The 20,158-nt window shown below is 33.1% G+C and overlaps 3 protein-coding genes across 3 annotated transcripts; all 3 read left to right on the forward strand.

The window, feature by feature from the left end:
- The first annotated feature begins 3,206 nt into the window (after window positions 1-3,206).
- LOC113784605 (uncharacterized) lies at window positions 3,207-4,967 on the forward strand. Its single transcript, XM_027330837.1, has 2 exons — window positions 3,207-4,254; window positions 4,531-4,967. Exons 1-2 carry the CDS (start codon window positions 3,207-3,209, stop codon window positions 4,965-4,967), a joined length of 1,485 nt encoding a protein of 494 aa, XP_027186638.1.
- A 2,170-nt stretch (window positions 4,968-7,137) lies between these two features.
- LOC101490904 (uncharacterized) lies at window positions 7,138-8,173 on the forward strand. Its single transcript, XM_027330835.2, has 3 exons — window positions 7,138-7,269; window positions 7,366-7,819; window positions 7,908-8,173. Exons 1-3 carry the CDS (start codon window positions 7,138-7,140, stop codon window positions 8,171-8,173), a joined length of 852 nt encoding a protein of 283 aa, XP_027186636.2.
- A 78-nt stretch (window positions 8,174-8,251) lies between these two features.
- LOC101491224 (uncharacterized) lies at window positions 8,252-9,058 on the forward strand. Its single transcript, XM_027330836.2, has 3 exons — window positions 8,252-8,366; window positions 8,494-8,787; window positions 8,963-9,058. Exons 1-3 carry the CDS (start codon window positions 8,301-8,303, stop codon window positions 9,056-9,058), a joined length of 456 nt encoding a protein of 151 aa, XP_027186637.2. The 5' UTR covers window positions 8,252-8,300.
- Window positions 9,059-20,158: the final 11,100 nt, after the last annotated feature.

Consider the following 20,158-nt stretch of genomic DNA (forward strand, 5'->3'; position numbering starts at 1 on the left):
CGTTTAGTACTCCTCAAAGCTGTCTTATCTGCATTGCTGGTTTATTTTCTTTCCTTTTTCAAGGCTCCTTCATGTATCATTTATCAACTTGAATCCAATTTTAAATCATTTCTTTGGGGTGGAAATGAGGAAGTGGGTAAGGTTCATTGGGTCAACTGGGAGAAGGTGTGTTTGCCTTTAGAGAATGGTGGATTAGGAGTCAGAGATTTGAAATTATTTAATAAAGCTCTATTGAGTAAATGTCGTCGGGGGTTAAAAACGGAGTCATAGGGTCTTTGGGTTAAGGTGTTGATCGATAAATATGGAGTGGAAGTTGGGGAATTTAGGGTGGCAATTCGAGGGGGTTTGTGTGGTGGAAGGATATGTTTGCGTGAAGAGGAATGATTTGATAAAAAATTGTCTAAAATTATTGGGAATCAGAGTAATACTTTATTTTGGAAGGATCCAAGGTTGGTTGGTGGGGTCTTGCGTGAGAAATTTAGTAGATTATTTTATTTGTCTTTGCAATAAGAGGAAAATGTAGAGGTTATGGTAGAGATGTTGCGACAAGAGGGTATTCAAGGGCGGAGATGGCAGAGGTAGTTGTTTGTGTTGGAGGAGGAATTAGTGGAGCAATGTAGGATTTTATTGACTAACGTTTATTTGCAAGTTAATGTATCTGATAAGTGGTCATGGAATAATACGCAAGGAGGATCATATTCGGTAAATGAGGCATATTATGTACTACGAGAGGAGTTTGTAGTATCAACAACCTCCATTTCAAGACCTAGTGTGGCATCCATTTGTCCAAGCAAAAGCATCATTCACTACAAGAATTTTTGAAGTTTGCGACACTTGGCCTGCGACGGTTCTGAAATAACCGCCCTCATCACGACATTGCAACGGTTCCTGGGGCGGTTTTCGTCAACCGCCGCCACCATACCACCATAAAGCACGCAATTTTCATCCTCACCCCCAGTTAGCGGCGGTTCTTGGGGCGGTTTTAAGCAACCGTCGTCGTTTAGGGCAATACATCTCTCTTTGTGTTTCGTTTTCCAGATTTTGTAATGTAATTTGTCACTCCCGCGTGTATTCCTTTCTTATCCCCGCGCACATAAACCCTAAAATTTCTGAAAACCTCCGAATCTCTCAACCTCTGTCAACCCTAAAACTTCTGAAGGAAACGAAATCAAAGAGAAACGAAATCGAAGATAAACCAAATCTACTCTGTAAAAGAAGGCGATTTATCATCTTGGAAACAAAATCAACTCTTGCAAAGGTAATCGTTTCGTTCCGTTTCTTTTCGTTCCATTTCGTTCCGTTTCTTTTCGTTCCATTTCGTTCTGTTTCGTTTCGTTCCATTTACGTTAGTGATTGGTTTGTTTGTGATTGGTTTGTTATTTGGGTTTTCTCTGCTTATGCTATGCTTTGCTTACTGCTACATAGTTCATATGTTCATTGAGATTGATTTGTTTATTGGTAGAAACCAAGCCAAATAGAATGAAATATTGAATTTTTAGGCACATATGGTTTAGGCACAATAGGTAACTCTGGCTTAGGAATTTAAGGTATTTGAGGCACAATTGGAATTTGAGGGATAGTTGGTACAACAGCAATATCAGGAATTGGAATTGTGAACTAGTTTCAATCTGTTTTAATACACTTTGTTATAACCCAGTTTTAATACAATTTTGTATTCCAGATTGTTTGTTGCCTTTGAAACCTTGAAGGCAACAGTATGTGTTTGAATGAAGGTCCCCAGTAATGTAAAACTTGTAAAGTAGTAACTATTATAACATTCAGAGCATATTTTAATGGCTCAGATAAATAGAACCTGTTGAGAGATACTGGGTGTGAACCTGGAAACACTGTATGTCCTCTGGCCTGCATATTAGCAGTTAGTGAACTGGCTATGCCAAACATGAGAGGTGAATAAGGCAGGTAAAACATAAAAACAAAAGAATGAAAAGAAAGGCATGATCTGTAAACAGATTCTGAAAGAACCATTGTTATTGGTTGCTTAGTTCACCCACAAAAGCAATTTAAAACACATAATTCCAAAAGAATATACTGCATCTGGTTTATTTGATGAGCATTCAAAAATAATGACCTATATAAATTTCAGCCTTGCATCTAAGGCATTATTTGCAGTACGAATGAAGAAACATCACAAAATTAATGAGAGCTACTCATACACGACTTTTCCACAAATTATTCATTTAAAAGTGTCTCGCATACTTACAGACCTACAAGTCAACAATAAAAAAGTCCATGATAATATAGATATCACATAACCAAGCTTACCTAGAATGGAAAACACAAAATAAACACAAGCAAAAATGAAAAAACCAAATAATCAGAAAACGAGTACATGTAAGTGGTAACTCCAAGTAACAAGAACAGCAAAACCTCTCAAATCAAAGATAGTAATAGAATACACAACATTGAAAGCATAAAACGACAAGTCCAAGCACATCAAATGACAAGGATAATAGCCTAATGTGACAAACAAAAGGATAGGATCAAATGATTGTGTAAAAACTAGCAGAATATGCACCATCAATTCCTTTGTTGTAATATAAATGAACATGGTAAAGATGCAAAACATTATTACAACGTAAAATTCAAAATTTTAAAAATGTGTTCTCAAATCTAAGAATAAAACCATGCATGAAAACAAAAAGCCTTAATAGAAACTCTTCATTTGGGTTTCACAATCAAATACAGACGGCGCTGCTTTCAGCCTCTCTCTGGTGACGGTGTAGCGTAATACTTCTCCATCGACCGCGCAACATAACACAATAGGTAAGATACTTTTATTATGTAAAAGCTGATAGCGTAACACTTCTTCCTTTTTTTGTACTAAAGATGTTTGAGTGCTATGTTCTACACTTTGATTGCTAAATTCTGCACTTTCAGTTCTAATATTTGTTTGCATTTAATGGATAAACTGAAGTAAATAACATATGTTAATGATTGGTTTGTTTGCTTTTAAAAATAATTTCTAGTTTGATTTGTTTGTCGAGTACTATATACCTGTATACCTGGTCTAGTTCTATATTTTGAATGTTTATCGAGTACTATTTTCTATGAGTATGAGGTTGTTATGTTTTGTTCCTTTATGCCTAGTGAATCTATTCTGTTTAAGATCAATCTTTTTTTTTTGTTCTAAGTTGAATTATGTTATTTCTGTGTCAAAATAACATATGTTAAACTTCTTTATAGAAATGGATAAATCATGGATTAAGAAGCCACACACATCGGATGAATATGATCAAGGGATAAAGGAATTTATTAATTTTGCCTTTCGAGATGAATTAGAAAATGGCGAAATAATATGTCCTTGTAAACGTTGTGGTTTCAAAAAACCGCAGAGTAGAAGTGTAATGTATGATCACTTAAAGTGCAAACCATTTCCAAAGGGATACACCATTTGGGTACATCACGGAGAGTCCATAGGAGAAACTAGTACTATCTCACCTATTAGTATTTCTAATATAGTTCAAGACACAGTTGTCGTTGATGATCAAATGCAAAACATGATTAACGATGCTTTTGGAGTCGAAGATCATGCAAATGAAGTACCCATTGAATCAAATGCAGAGAAGGATAAAAATGCAAGTCAACAAAGGTATGAAGAGGCCAAAGAGTACTATGAATTAAGTAGAGAAGGAGAAAAACCTTTGTATGAAGGGTGTGTTAAATATTCAAGACTATCTTTTTTGGTAAAGTTGTATCACATCAAATGTTTATGTGGAATGACTAATAAAGCCATGACAATGGTTTTAGAGTTATTAAAAGATGCATTTGAATTTGCAAATATACCAAATTCATTCTATGAAGCCAAGAAAACAATCACCAAGCTTGGTTTAAATTATGAAAAAATCCCTGTTTGTCCGAATAATTGTATGCTTTATTGGGGTAATAAGGAAGATGAAGAAAGGGAGACCTGCAAAATTTGTAATACTTCGAAATGGAAATCAAAAGCAAAAGTTGGTGCAGTTGGAGTGTCTGGTGATGGCAATAATCGAAAGAAAGTTCCTGCAAAAGTTCTTCGCTATTTTCCATTAAAACCACGGTTACAAAGATTATTTTTGTCGTCAAAGTCGGCCGAGGATATGAGATGGCATGCAAATGATAGTAAGAATGATGGAATGTTGAGGCATCCTAGAGATTCTGAAGCATGGAAACATTTTGACTTGACACACCCTTGGTTTGCATCAGACCCGCAAAATGTGCGTCTTGCATTAGCTAGTGGTGGTTTTAATCCTTTTGGTATGATGAGTACAAATTATAGTATTTAGCCAGTTATTCTAATTCCATACAACACTCCTCCATGGGTGTGCATGAAACATACATCTTTTATAATGTCAATGATAATTCCCGGTAAAAAAATGCCAAGAAATGATATTGATGTCTATTTACAACCTCTAGTAAAAGTAAAAGAATTAAAGGAGTTATGGACAATAGGTGTCGATACATACGATTCTTTTAAAAAAGAGATGTTCACATTACATGCAACTTTGATGTGGACAATTAGTGATTTTCCAGGGCTGGGTACACTTTCTGGGTGGAACACTTACACTGGACTTGCTTGCCCATCGTGTAACATGGACTCTACTCCTCGTCGTCTTCCACATAGCAAAAAATGGTGTTTTATGGGTCATCGTCGTTTTCTTGATCAGAGACATAGATTTAGATTGAACAAGGTTCGCTTTGATGGTCAACAAGATATGCGTGGTCCACCTAAAATGTTATCTGGGCTTCAAATTCTTGAACAGGTTCAAAATATTGATGTCACATTTGGTAGAAAGCCAGATAAAGAAAGGTCGGGAAAAAGAATACGTGGTGGACGACCTACACAAGGTGTCAATCAACAATGGAAAAAGAAAAGCATATTCTTTGAACTTCCATATTGGAAGGATAATCTTCATTCTTTGAACTTCCATTTTGGAAGGATAATCTTCTGCGCCACAATCTTGACATGATGCATATTGAGAAAAATGTGTGCGATAATATCATATTTACTTTGCTAAATGATAGCACAAAAAGTAAAGATCATCTTAATGCAAGAAAAGACCTTAAAGCTATGGGCATAAGACCTGACCTTTGGCCCAATGAAAATGGAAGAATTTCTCCAGCCGTCTTTACTCTTACTACTAAAGGTAAGAAGAGATTTTTAACAACTTTAAAGAATATCACTGTGCCTGATGGTTATTCAAGCAACATTTCTAGATGCATTGACATGGAAAATCTTAAGTTGAATGGAATGTTGAAGAGTCATGATTGTCACATATTGATGGAACAACTTCTACCGTTAGCCATTCGAGCAACATTACCTGATGATGTTTCAGCTATAATGATTGAGTTTTGCTCACTTTTTAGACAATTATGCAGTAAAGTATTGAATGTTGATGATTTGGAAAAATTGCAAAATCAGGTTGTCCTCACTTTATGCCACATGGAAATGATATTTCCTCCCTCATTCTTCACTGTTATGGTTCACTTGGTTGTTCACCTTGTTGAAGAAGTTAAACTTGGAGGTCCTGTTCATTATCGATGGATGTATCCTGTTGAAAGGTAAAATATGCGTGTTCTTGTTCCTTCAATAATTAGTAGTTGACAATTTTGTTCTAACTAATATTATTTTGGTTCAATAATAGGTACTTAGGAATACTTAAATCGTATGTACGTAATAAAGCACGACCAGAAGGGTCTATTGCAGAAGGATACCTTGTACAAGAGATTCTTACATTTTGTTCAAGGTATATAGAAAACATTGAGACTAGATGGAATCAACTTGGTCGTGTAGATGATGAGCCTATTAATGAGATACAAACTGACTCACGTGTAGCTGAATTATTTCCTAGAGTTGGAAAATCGGTTGGTGGTTCTTCATACTACACCCTTACACCAATTGAAAAGTTACAAGCTCATAGACACGTTTTAACAAACTGCATCATAGTTGACTACTATCTAAGGTAAGTAATTTTATTATATTTGTATTATTTACCACTAATTTTTTTTCCGTATACATCTAATTTGAAATAACCAAATAGGCAATATAGAAGTATTATTCGAAGCCAAATGAGGAGTGGTGCAAGGAGTACTTCTGAGGTAGACAAGAAGGTTCATAGAGAGTTTCCTCATTGGTTCCGCAATCGTGTTAGTGTTCATGACAAAATTGGTGATTGAGTTGCTTTGATTTTTAATAAGAATGTGACTAATTGTATATTTTATGGTGTTCAGATTTGCAACAATCTCGACAACATTAGTGGATCAGATAAAAATGTTCTCGTTAGTCTTGCTCAAGGTCCTTCTGATAAAGTTAGAAGGTTCACTGCATTTAATGTCAATGGTTTCAAATTTCGAACATTGGCACGAGACAATTTATTAAAAACTCAAAATAGTGGAGTTTTTGGCATGTTCGGAACACGAAGTTACTCAAGCAATAGTGATGCCCAAATGAGATTTGGAGGAGTGCCTTACTATGGAAGATTGATAGATATCATTGAGCTTTCCTATGATGGCTTCAAAGTGCCCATGTTTAAATGCAAATGGGCGAATACCACAAATCCAAGAGGCATTAAGACAGATAAGTTGGGTTTTACCTCTATAAATTTTGCAAGACTAATACATACTGGGGAGCATGAAGATGATGAGCCATACATTAAAGCGTCAGAAGCTCAAATGGTTTATTATGTGGATGATGAAAAGGAACAAGGATGGAGCATACCTATTCATTTAAAGCCACGGGACTTGTATGACATGGGTGGAGATGATGAAATTATGGCACCCATTGAACCATACCCATCTCAAAATTTGGAACACATTTTTTCTAATGAAACCACACATATACAATTGGCAAGAATGACTACAGATGATGATCCTGAAACTTCAACTTTTAATGATGATTTTGATGACAACAATCATGATATGAATTTATGATTGTTAATAATTCTTGTTTGTTGTTTATGACATGGTACTCTTCAATCTATGTTATTTTTTTACTACTTTCTTTTACTGTTGCATTGTGTTTGATGTGCTCATTTTTGTTATTGTGTTCATTTTTGTGTTTAGCTATTTGCATTAGTCTAACTTGGTTGTCATCAATGTTTGCAGTGTAAGTGTGTTTGGAGACTCAATCTTGTGAACAAAATGGAATCATCATATGAGGATATTCGACGTAAAACAATGGAAGAGAATAAAAAAAGGATGGAGGCTCTCAATCTAACTCATCTCTCTCAATCCCTTCACAAATCTTCTTCCACCATTTCAAAAACCTCACCGGTTAGTAATAACTAAAAATACTAAAATTACAAAATGTTTCTTATTTGTATTATATGTTGATTTTTATTTATTTACATTAATAATAAATGATTGTAGCGTTTCACGAAGGGTCAGCCGAGGGTTATACTACCAGGAGATCTTCAAGTAACCAAAATGAAGCACTTGCGGAGACATGGTTTACAACCAACGTTCCAAGTGATAGAACCACTACCATCTCCGATGACAACACCGACAAATCCACCATCTTCTCAAGCACCGCCTTCTCAAGCACCACCTTCTCAAGCACCGCCTTCTCAAGCACCACCTTCTCAAGCGACAACATCGCTAGCTGTGCAAACGATAGAACCACATCTTTCTCCGGTGACAACAACACCAACTACTGTGCAAGCGACAGAAGCAACACCTTCTCAAGTGACAACACCAAGATCAGTGCAAGAGACAGAAACAACACATTTCCAAGAGACATCCTCTCACTCTGAAGATGTGGTAGAAGATGAGCCAGAAATTTCTCAAAAAAGGAATTTTACATTTTGGGATGTAGAAGTCATTAGTATGTTATCTAATGTCTAATTATATTTATAAAATTTAATTGTTTTACATGATTGCAATATGACATATTTCATTGACTTATGTGTTAGATGAGGCGGGACATATTTCAAAGACACACTTAAGGGTATCAGACGTGCTTGAAGCTCCTCCTAATGTTAGCAGAATAATAACTAGATGGAATTCAAATGGGCAACCGGTAGGATCAGCTGCTGGTTTGTTAGGCGGTTTTTTGGGTGAAATTGCAAGGAAGTTTAAGGATTTTCCTATAATGTACGACAATTGGAAACTAGTTCCATCGACAAGAAAAAATGAAATTTTTAAGGATAAAATACAGGTATCAATTATAAACAACTGAATATTCTTTATTGTTTTGATTGTAATCTAATTTTTTTTTTTATGATTATGCTATAATTGAACATGTACTTATTACATGTGTTTACTTGTAGGAACTGAGAGATGGTCGAAAATACAGTAGGGGTGAAATGTATTCAATTTGTCATAAAAAGTCTGATGGGTCATTTGTCAACGACGAAGCCAAGGAAAAATATGTAAGTGTAAATAATAGAAGTGTTATGTAATTGTAACTATTTGTTATTGACCACCTTATAAATCAAAGATGCAACTGTTAGTTTTGGTAATAGTGAGGAATTTAGTTTGCTTTATCTGTTTGCACAGGAACAATTGCAAGCTGAAATTGGGAAGACTCCTTCTCCAAATGAAGCATTTGTTAATGTGTTTGGAAAAGAACATCCTGGATATGTTCGTTGTATGGGACTTGGAATAACACCATCACAAATTACTACATCTACTTCTCACTCTGTAAGATCGATGTCTTCCTCTGAAGCTAATGAAAAGATGGAGAAAATGCAAGCTGAAATTGATAGGCTTAAGAAAAGGGATTCTGAAGTTGATATGTTGAAGGAGCAAATTGCTTTCTTGATGCAAATGCAAAATTCTAAAGACAAACAGGTAAAATTATTTTCATAGCAAACATATTTAAAAATCTTGTGAGAGTTGTTTGTCTTTGATTAAAAATATTAATTGTGTAAAGGTTTCTTATAGCTATAAGAGAAATTTAGTTAATTAGTTTTGACAATATTTATCAATATTCATTGAGGTTAATATATACTTTTTTTTTTTTCAGGCAATGGACATAGAATCGCCAATAGATGGTAGACGTTCATCTGAGTCCAGCCACCAACCTGATGATCGTGGAACAACTTCATTAGGGACTAATTAGATATTTGGATGAACTTCTAAGTTTGATGGAGTTGTTTTGTATTGTTAGCTACTCCACTAATTAATGTTTTGAATATTTAAACTATTTTATTTGTTGTTTTAGTTAACTTCAATGTATGAATTGGTGTTATTTGTTTTGAAAAAATTATATAAATTGGATTTTAGTACAATAGTTATTAATTATGTATTTAAATTATGTGGATGGTATTTATGAATATTTTTTATTTTAATTGATTAAAAATAGGAAAAAAATTGTATCATATTTTTTTATTTTAAATTATTAGGTTTGCGACGGTTCAAACTGTCTCAAAGTAAATATAGCGACGGTTGATAACTGTCGTAATTGTGCAGAAAAAAATAAATTTGAGTTTGTTCTAAGTGTCGCAAAATATATTTAGAGGCGGGGGGGGACCGGCGCAAAAGTTGGCGACGGTTGGAACGACGGTTTTGTGAACCGTCGCAAAATGGCCTCGCGACGCACGAATCTGCGACAGTTGCAGAACCGTCGCAAACATCAAATTGCAACGGTTAAAACCGCCGCAAACCCTTTTTTTAACCGCCGCAAAACGTTTTTTTTCTTGTAGTGATTATTTCTGTGGAGGTTGTTTCAAGATAGGTTGTCTACAAAGGAAAATTTGTTTCGTCGAGATATAATTTCCATGGAAGATCAACAATGTGTAGCAGATTGTGGGGAAGTTGAAAAAGTCAGTCATTTGTTCTTCGTGTGCCCTCTTTTTGGATCTGTGTGGTATGGTGTTTTGTATTGGTTTGAACTATTTGGTGTATTTCATAAGGATGCAATCAACCACGCTAACCAATTTGATGGCCTTTTTTTATGCGGCCGTGTAACGCGTCAAATAATTAATTTAGTTTGGTTTACAGTGATGTGAGCAATTTGAAAATCAAGAAATGAGGCGATTTTTCGTTCGCATGTTTTGAATGCATATCTTATTATTGAGTATGTCAAACTTTTAGCATGGAGGTGGATCAAATTCCATGTAAAAGAATTTTGTTATGGGTATAACCAATGATGCTCTCAACCCTTAGAGTGCATTGGTATTGCATGTGGCTAATTGTTTTACTTCTTGTTTGAGTAATTTAGTTTGTATTTCTGCTCTATTTTAGTCGTACGGTAGAAACATTGTAAAATTTCTTTTGTTTTTGCTCCAAGCACCTTTTGTGCTTAGAACGTTCCTTGAATATATTTAATTTTGGCTTGTTAAGAAAAAATAGAACAAATTGAATATAATTAATACAGGAAATGTAACTAAAAAATTTAGTTTTTTTTAGGAGAGAAAACAGATTTTGATTTGTAAATAAGTATATCAATTGCAAGTATTTTTCTGGTGTCATTCAAAATAGTGCATTGATATCAATACTCGTATTTGTATACCATTTTAACTAAATAAAAAATGTTGTATCTACTTGAACTTCAAATGTGTGCCTCCATTCCATAAAAATATGATATTTGAGCAAGAAAAGAATAGGAACACATGGTCAAATAAAAATATTTTTAGAAATATTTGACATGTGTAAATACAATCTATTTATGAATAATTTTTGAAATAAAAAATAACTCTAAAAATGCACCAAAGAATCTGTCCCCAGCAAAAAAGACGTGATTATATATTAGGACAAAAAGATAACAACAACAATATCATTAAATGTTTACTCACTGTCTATAGTTTATTTACAAATTATGAATAAGAAAGTAAACACAAAGTTACCTCATGTGAGTCATGACAGCAGGTCTATTAATTAAACCTATAACACACATTTATATATATCACTTTCATAATTGAGTTTTAGGACAACAACATTTCATTATAATTGAAGAATGATCCAAACATCATCGTTGATAAAATTAGTCTTGCGCAAATCTTAAGAAAACGATGAGTTGTTTTAATTTTCAATAATAAAATGAATTTTATTTATTCTAATATCCTTATTAATTGTAATTATTGAAGAAGTTTGATATATTGTGATGCAATAAACAGGAGTATATTAGTAGGAAAAAAAAAATAATAAATATTGTATTGTTATTATAAAATAACAAATAATTTGATATTAGAGAAAAATGATAAATAAAACGTTTAAAATGAGACAATATAAAGTAATGAGTCTTGATAACATATGTTCAAAAATAGAAATTTTACTTGGAAAAAAAAATTAAAACTTTTGAGGAATTGATAAGATTTCCAACAAAATTTCTAAATTTATTTGTCTAGGACACATGTTATAATTTGTCTAAAATAATACTCTCTTCCGTTACTATTATAAACAAAAAAGTAATCTCAAATTTTGACCATTACTATAAATAAAAATTGATTACTTTTGACTCAGTTAATGAAAATATTTGTAATATATTTTTATTTTAATAAAAAACATTTAATATTGGTAGAAAAGTGTTTAATATTAAAATGACCTAATTTAGTAAATTTAGATTATATTAATTTTATATTAAATCTCAAAAATTAATTGTTTATTATAGTAATTGGAGAGTTTATAACATGAAGTATTGAGAAAAAAAAATGAATTTACTAACAAAAATGATAATGAGCATGAATAAACTCAAAAGCAAATACATCAAATAACAATACTTTTACCATTTAAAAATTATCTTATTGCAACAACTTTCTTTCCGACATGTTTTCTCTGCATTAAAAAACTAAAATGAAAATTAGAATATATGTATCAAACACAACCATCTCTTCAAAAAGAAGAGAAATTTCAGCTTTAATCTCATCAAACTTTGTATGAAACACATTTATCTCTTACAAAAAAAAAAAAAGAGAAGAATCCAAAGCACAATCATCATAAGATTAGCATATATACATAATATTAGAGTTTCACTTATTTGCATAATATATTAGAGTCACAATAGTTATCCCAATCTGTAATGTGCTGACAGTTGACTGTCTTCCAATTGCATTGGTAGTCTCAAAGACTTTTACAGGCATAGAACCTAATAATAATTTTCAAAACAAAAGTTTTCAATTTTCAAAAAGAACGAAGGACCATATACTTCTTGCAAGAAATAACCGTTCGAGTGGTGAACTTACATTTATGGTTAGTCTATTTATATGTTAATTAGCCAAATCATAGACAATCAACCTATCTTTTAGAACATGATCTGCGAAAGATAAGATCATACTTGTTAATTCATGATTATCATACTCGCATAAAATAAACATGGAAAGACTAATTTACGATTATCAGACATGAGTACAAAATACTAACTTCTTTTGGAAATTGGATTTATGTGACAAATTGAAAACTAACATAAATTTAGATATCTATTAGAAATCAATTTGAATGAAGATAATGAGAAACAGACAATTTTTTTTAACACTCAATCAAATGTTTTTCTTTTTCAGTTGTAACAGATTTCGTGAAATTTTGACGTAAAAAACTAGAAATTTTGGATGAAATGATGTCACACTTGTTAGCCACATTTAAAGAAAAATCTTTAGAATTTTTTTTACCATTTATGAAAGTTCTCATTTAATAAACAAATGAGAGAATTCTATTTTTTTCCCAATTCTTTGCGGAGTTTATAGTTTGTATAAATTTTTTATCATCTAACCTCATAATATTGTAAGTCCCTTTTCCACTTTTTGGAAACCTATGAACCACGTTGTGTCGTCATGTTAATGCAAACTGGCACATCAATTGCATACAATTTCAAAGAATAACTTAATTACTTATATGCAATAATATATCAAGCATCCTAATAGGCATAAACACTTCATGCTTACCATACTTCGCACAAGGTATTATGCTGATTGTAGTTTCATAGATGCTCCACCCGCAAAGTTTAAACTAATCGAAGGAAAATTATCGATGCTGAATATGTAATTAAAACCAAAATGTTTAATGAGATTCAGAAATCCTAATAAGATAAACTCTTTTTCATATTATGTATATAAATATCTTCAGAGCAGATATTATATTTTTAACTACCAGGTTGAGACTGTATAGCAAGAGTTTCCTTATGAAATAAAGAGAGTGGCAGATCGTGATACAACAGTAGTTATGTACACGTATATTTAAAAATTGAACATTAGTATATATTAAGATCAAAATCATTTATAAAATATAAGAGAAATAAACAAACGCCCTTAAAGAAAATTAATAACAAGAATTATATATAAAAAAAAAAAAGATGTAAACCATCACTACGCGAAAAAACGGCTTTTACAGCGCTTTTTTTAAGCCATTTACAGCGCTTTTTCAAAAAAATAAGCGCTGTGGAAACAAGCGCTGTAAATGATACAACAGCGCTTTTAAAAAAGCGCTATAAAACATGTAAATACAACGCGCGCTTGTTATGCACATTTTACAGCGCTTTTTTGAGAAAGCGCTGTAATATGCCAACCCATATATGAGTTATGGGTGTGCATTTTAGAGCGCTTTTTTATGCAAGCGCTCTAAAATGCACACCCATAACTCATATAATGGGGTGCATATTACAGCGCTTTTTGTTAAGAAGCGCTGTAAAATGTGCATAACAAGCGCGCGTTGTATTTACATGTTTTATAGCGCTTTTTTAAAAGCGCTGTTGTATCATTTACAGCGCTCGTTTCCACAGCGCTTATTTTTTTGAAAAAGCGCTGTAAATGGCTTAAAAAAAGCGCTGTAAAATCCGTTTTTTCGCGTAGTGATGCCATAAAATTTGTGTCTTTACATTTCTTTATGCATGTCCATAAACTTTGACATCAAATTTTGCACAACACTTATATCTATTTGATCCTCAAGACATTACATCTATCTCATCCTCAAGGCATCCATTACGCTGAATAAAAATAAAGCAACAAAATTAGTAAAAAATTATATATTAAAACTAATTAGTATGACCAAAAAAAAAAAAGATCGAGAGTATAGATAAATATTAACCTACACAATCCCAACTTTGAACTTCAAAACAGTAGAAACAATACAAAATTAAGTTAGCAAACACATCACATAATTCTTATTATTTATAGGTAACACACATCCTCTTCAAAATTCACACTTGCTATAAAATCAACCTTGATTTATTTTAATGTATAGATAGAAATATTTATAGATGCTAAAATATTACAAAAGTATACCAAAATAATTATAATATTTGCTAAAAGTTATTTAGCAAAATAAATGAAAATTTTGGATGTTGAAATGTTCTGCAAGCACTCTATGAGGGCTTTGGTTCCCCAACACTGTTCATCGTCTTCACCACCCGGTTTGCATAATCCAAGTCGCCCATGACTTGCTCTGTAACCCGATTCATTCTCGCTCAATACTCGACCAAACACATTGATTTTCAGTTGGTTTTGATCGTGATTCAAAGCAAACATTGAACCACATTTTAATTTTGAGAATCATCAATTCAGTTAAGAGAAATCAGATATCAAAAAGTTAGATTTTGCGCAATGAGAAATTTAAATTGTTGATCTCTCTTAGTATGTTGTCCGTGTTACATCAAACAACAATAGCCCTCAAATAATTTTTTTAAATCATTGACAGGTTAAGGATTCAAATTTTCATTTTTATTTTGAACAACATAATAAAAATATTGTTGATCGCAAAGAAACAGACGTGCATGGGTCAGATGAAATCATAAAATAAAGGATTCAATTGATACAAGTGTTGATAATACAAATTCATGTAATGAAGTCATTTAAAGTAAAAAAAAAAAAAATTACATGAGAAAAATCATATATATGTAACAAAAAATATTGAGAGTAATATAATACTATGATGCTCCCGTTAAAGAATGGACAACATTGTTGGTTTGTCTCTTAATAAAACTTACATTGAGGTTATTCAAAGTAGAGATATATTTGTTTTCACCTAGTTATTATAATTCAAAATTCATTCATGTATTGTGTTTGACTTGTTAATGTTTAGACCACTTGCAGACAATCTGATTCTATAATGATGTTTTGATTTCTCCATGCACTAATCCATAAAATTGTTTCATACAAACTACTAGCTTCTGCTGCTGTCACAATTAAAGTGCCCCTAAACTAGACTATTTATTTGCATTTGAATTACTATTTCATGCTCGTCACATAAGCACATGTTGCACCCGTACTTATTCTCCTCTAGAAACATGGTTGCATCAATGTTACACTTTAAAGTTCCTGATGGCGGTGCAATCCATTGGTTAAGATGTTGAGGGGCAGCTTGATTGTGCCCACCCCACTACAAGAAAATAGACATATACCTACGGAAGTTTATAGCGACAACATAAAGTACCGTAGTTATTGATAATCTATACCCACGGACAAATTTACCACCGTAGGTATAGATCACCTATACCGTTGAGGAACCAAAATTTATGGCTAATTGTTACAGTGACATACCTATAACCGTGGGTATAGACATCTATTAAGATTCCTTACAGAAACAAAACACAAATGCTAATAAATTAATCACTTACGACAAACGCCGGGTCAGAACGTTTGGAAACAAATGCACTCCATTCATCCTTTGATATATAATGTTGATATATCTTTGGAGGTTCAGCATTTGTGTTTCCTTCTCTATCTTTTAGATAGAAATTTGAGAGATGGGATCTAAATCCACGATGGATTTTCCCAGCAACTCTCAAAACATATGACTTTCGTTCCTCATCAAGAACAAAAGTGGTCTGCAATGAAAACAATTATAAGTAATGTATTTTACAGAAAAAAAATTATAAATGACAAAAGAGTAGATCAAAATATTTACTTGAATGTCATTCCAGATGATATCTTTGGCATCCTTCAACGCCTTATCTCTCCAGTTGTCTATTGTTATTGGGACATTTTGACGAACAACAGCCCCAATGTAGCTTACAAACATGGAGCTGTTGGGGTCAACTGGCTGACCACTCTCGTTCCAGCCAACCTAATAAACTCATATAGTAAGTACATGCCCTAAACCCTAAAAAAAGATAAAAAAACACACAGCAAACAGAGTATATATAGTATACCTCAAATTTAATGCCACTGCTCCGTGCTTTAATCACCCTTTGCATGATAGTTGCACCACGTTTGACTTCTTTTTCGTAAGTCTTAGAGGTGCCAACTTCTTCATTTTGAACTTCTAAATCTTTGTTTGTATCCATTTAACTACAACAAGTTCAACATGCACTTTAGTATAACATCAACAAGCTCAACATGGATCATGCATTATTATAAACAAACTCAACATGTATCAGTATATCTTAAAAAAGCTCAACATGCATTCTAATGATTACAAAAATTTAATAACATCAATACCTGAATAATGATGGTTCGAAGAAAGACGAAATGCAAAGAAAAGAGGGTTTGCAGAAAGTTCACAGAAATATGGTTCACAGAAATACGGTTTGAAGAAATACGTAATGAGGGTTACGTATTTCAATGAAAATATATTGTGTGAAATGGGAGAGATGATCTTGGATGGAAATAAGGTTCGAAATGAAGGAGATGATCGTGGAAATAAGGTTCGTAAAGGACGGGATGATAGGGTTTGCAAAAGAAGAGAAGAAATGAAGGTTGAGATGAAGGTTACGTAATGAAGAGGAAACTGAAGAGGTAACTGTTATATATACGTAACACTTTTACAGCGCTTTTTATAAGCCTTTTACAGCGCTTATTTTGTAAAGCGCTCTAAAAGGCTTCTTTAGTTAAATTTTTAAAAGGCTCTTTTACAGCGCTTTTTTCAAATAAGCGCTGTAAAAGACCTCCGTGTGTTATTATGTTATTTGAATGCCTTTTACAGCGCTTTTTTCAAATAAGCGCTGTAAAAGACCTCCGTGTGTTATTATGTTATTTGAATGCCTTTTACAGCGCTTTTTTCAAATAAGCGCTGTAAAAGACCTCCGTGTGTTATTATGTTATATGAATGCCTTTTACAGCGCTTTCACACATAAGCGCTCTAAAAGGCTTCTTTAGTTAAATTTTTAAAAGGCTCTTTTACAGCGCTTTTTTCAAATAAGCGCTGTAAAAGACCTCCGTGTGTTATTATGTTATATGAATGCCTTTTACAGCGCTTTCACACATAAGCGCTCTAAAAGGCTTCTTTAGTTAAATTTTTAAAAGGCTCTTTTACAGCGCTTTTTTCAAATAAGCGCTGTAAAAGACCTCCGTGTGTTATTATGTTATTTGAATGCCTTTTACAGCGCTTTTACACATAAGCGCTCTAAAATGTCTCTTTATGTTAATTTTAAGAGGCTCTTTTACAGCGCTTTTCCCAAATAAGCGCTGTAAAAGACCTCCGTGTGTTATTATGTTATATGAATGTTTTTTAAAGCCTTTTACAGCGCTTTTCCACATAAGCGCTCTAAAATGTCTCTTTATGTTAATTTTAAAAGGCTCTTTTACAGCGCTTTTTCCAAATAAGCGCTGTAAAAGGCCTTATTGTTTTTGTGTTTTGTTATGTTATGTTATTTTTTAAACAAGCTCAACATGCATGCAAAACCCACATAGTAGTAACTGGTCACCACAAAAATCCCTTCCTCTTCACCAAACTCTTCTCCTTTTATGCATCTTCTTCACAAACATCAAAGCTTACTCTTTCACAATTCAATCTCCACCTCAACACCCTTTTTATCTCTTTACATTCTCTTTCCTTCTTAAATCGAAACTTAATTGGTATTCAGGATCATTGCCATGTTGCGAAAAATGGGTTTGTGTCTGGTGTTTTTGGGGATTCCCATGATGCGTACAAGGTGTTTGAAGAAATGGGTTTGTGTCTGATGTTTTTTGGATTCCCATGATGCGTACAAGGTGTTTGAAGAAATGGGTTTGTGTCTGATGTTTTTTGGATTCCCATGATGCGTACAAGGTGTTTGAAGAAATTAGGTGTCTGATGAATATTATTTTTAAAGCTTTTTTACAGCGCTTTGTCAAATAAGCGCTGTAAAATGTCTTTTTTACTCACTTTCAAAAGAGTCGTTTACAGCGCTTTGTGTGAAAAGCGCTGTAAAAGGTATAAAACACTCATTATTTTATTTTTAAAAGGATCTTTTACAGCGCTTTTTAAGATAAGCGCTGTAAAATGTCTCTTTATTTTATTTTTGTGTTTGGTTTATTTGGGTTGGGATGACATTAAAAACATTTTTATCATTGTTTATTGGATTAAAAATATTGTTATCATTGTCTTTATCACAATACTTTAGGAGATGATGAATTATTAGAAATGAGTATTCTGAAGAATCTATATATATATATGCACTGAGCAAAAGAGAATCTCTCTATTCAGTTCAGTTCAGTTCATGTAAATTACTAATTTATATTCAGTTCAGTTCATGTAAATCAAGCTAAATATAAAACACTCATTGTTACATGAACTTGGTATAAAACACTCAAATCAAGCTAAATATAAGCAGAAAATAAATTAATCAGAAAATAAATTAATCAGAACTTAGTATAAAACACTCAATTCAGATTACATGCATATTTACAATAACACAGTTCAGATTACATGCATAGCTTATATAAAACAATTAAACATATATATACATTAAGATGCCCTTCTTCTTTTCCTGGTGACATTCACATTTGTTTGTCCATTTACAATACGAAACGATGGATTAATCCAAATTCCCTCATCATGATCATCTCTAAGATATAAACCATCATCAGTTGAATCAATTTCATGTGGTTGTTGTGATGTTGCAAATAAAAGATCATTACCAACATCTTCATCATTATTGTTATCATCACTTATTTTATTGGTCGATAGGACAACAGACCATTTATCATTAGAAGGATCAGTGACATAAAACACTTGTTGAGCTTGCGACGCTAAAATAAAAGGCTCGTCTTTGTATCCCACCCTATTAAAATCGACAAGCAAGAATCCTGACTCATCAATCCGAACGCCATTATTATTATCGACCCACTTGCAACCAAATATGGGAACACGAAACATTGTGTAGTCTAACTCCCATATGCGCTCGATAACCCCAAAATATGATAGATTTGCATATATTGGGTTTTTGTCTTTTGCACTTGAGACATGCATCGCTTCAGCTACGAGAGTGACTCCACTATTTTGCATAGTGGTCTGATCATCTTGTTCTTTGGTATAAAATGTGTAGCCGTTAATAACATAACCAGTGTAAGAAAAGACATGTAAGCTCGGACCATTTGCTAGCCACCTCAATCTATTTGAAATTGATCCGGGGTCTATATCAAATTTTGACATTATGTGATTTTTTAACCATGTTACAAAACTTCGATTGTGCTCTCGAGTTATCCAATTTTGATTCCTATTCATGTTCAAACGAGATAACTGATCAATGTGTATTGTAACATACGGTTGAACCTCATCATCATTGTGCAGAACATACAATTGTGCCTGCTCCCATTCTGTCCTTGATATAGTCAGTAGTCTCCTTCCAGTTATCCCTTCTCCTGATAGTCTTCCCGAATGACGAGACATGGGAAGCCCTATGGATTCAACATTGGACAGATATTCAGTACAAAATTCAGCAGCCTCTTCAACAATGTATCGTTCAGCAATACAACCTTCTGGTCGACTTCTACTTTTTACGTACCCTTTTAATATTTTCATATATCGTTCTATCGGATACATCCATCTCATATAAGCTGGCCCACAAAGTTGTGTCTCCTTAACCAGATGAACAGTAAGGTGAACCATTATATCAAAAAACGATGGTGGGAAATACATTTCAAGCTCACACAAAGTAACAACAATTTCCCTCTGCAATGTCGGTAATTTCTGAGGGTCGATCACTTTACTACAAATTTCCCTGAAGAAGAAACATAATCTAGTTAAGGCTAGTCGAACTTTTTCAGGTAAAATGGAACGTATACCTATTGGTAGCAAATGCTCCATTATAATATGACAATCATGGGTCTTCAAACCTTTTAACTTGAGGTCTTTCATACAAACCAAATTTTTAATGTTCGAAGAGTATCCTTCTGGAACTTTAACTTCGTGTAGAAATTTACATAAAACAATTTTTTCCTTTCTAGATAGAGTATGAGCGGCTGGAGGTAGATATGTGCGATTTCCTTTCTTTACTGGAGCCAGTTCATTTCTTATTCCCATATCGACCAAGTCCAATCTTGCATTGACGCCATCTTTAGACTTTCCTGGAACATTGAGTAACGTACCAATA

Source organism: Cicer arietinum, chromosome 8, assembly GCF_000331145.2.
Source record: "Cicer arietinum cultivar CDC Frontier isolate Library 1 chromosome 8, Cicar.CDCFrontier_v2.0, whole genome shotgun sequence".
NCBI classification, from domain to species: Eukaryota; Viridiplantae; Streptophyta; class Magnoliopsida; order Fabales; family Fabaceae; genus Cicer; species Cicer arietinum.

Bases quoted from the DNA above. Each gene is read 5' to 3' on its own strand.
- LOC113784605 (XM_027330837.1), top strand. From the start codon at position 3,207: ATGGATAAATCATGGATTAAGAAGCCACACACATCGGATGAATATGAT. The intron at 4,255-4,530 runs GTATGATGAGTA...GTGATTTTCCAG, and splicing joins TGGTGGTTTTAATCCTTTTG to GGCTGGGTACACTTTCTGGG.
- LOC101491224 (XM_027330836.2), top strand. From the start codon at position 8,301: ATGTATTCAATTTGTCATAAAAAGTCTGATGGGTCATTTGTCAACGAC. The intron at 8,367-8,493 runs GTAAGTGTAAAT...CTGTTTGCACAG, and splicing joins ACGAAGCCAAGGAAAAATAT to GAACAATTGCAAGCTGAAAT. The intron at 8,788-8,962 runs GTAAAATTATTT...TTTTTTTTTCAG, and splicing joins AAAATTCTAAAGACAAACAG to GCAATGGACATAGAATCGCC.
- LOC101490904 (XM_027330835.2), top strand. From the start codon at position 7,138: ATGGAATCATCATATGAGGATATTCGACGTAAAACAATGGAAGAGAAT. The intron at 7,270-7,365 runs GTTAGTAATAAC...AAATGATTGTAG, and splicing joins CCATTTCAAAAACCTCACCG to CGTTTCACGAAGGGTCAGCC. The intron at 7,820-7,907 runs GTATGTTATCTA...CTTATGTGTTAG, and splicing joins TTGGGATGTAGAAGTCATTA to ATGAGGCGGGACATATTTCA.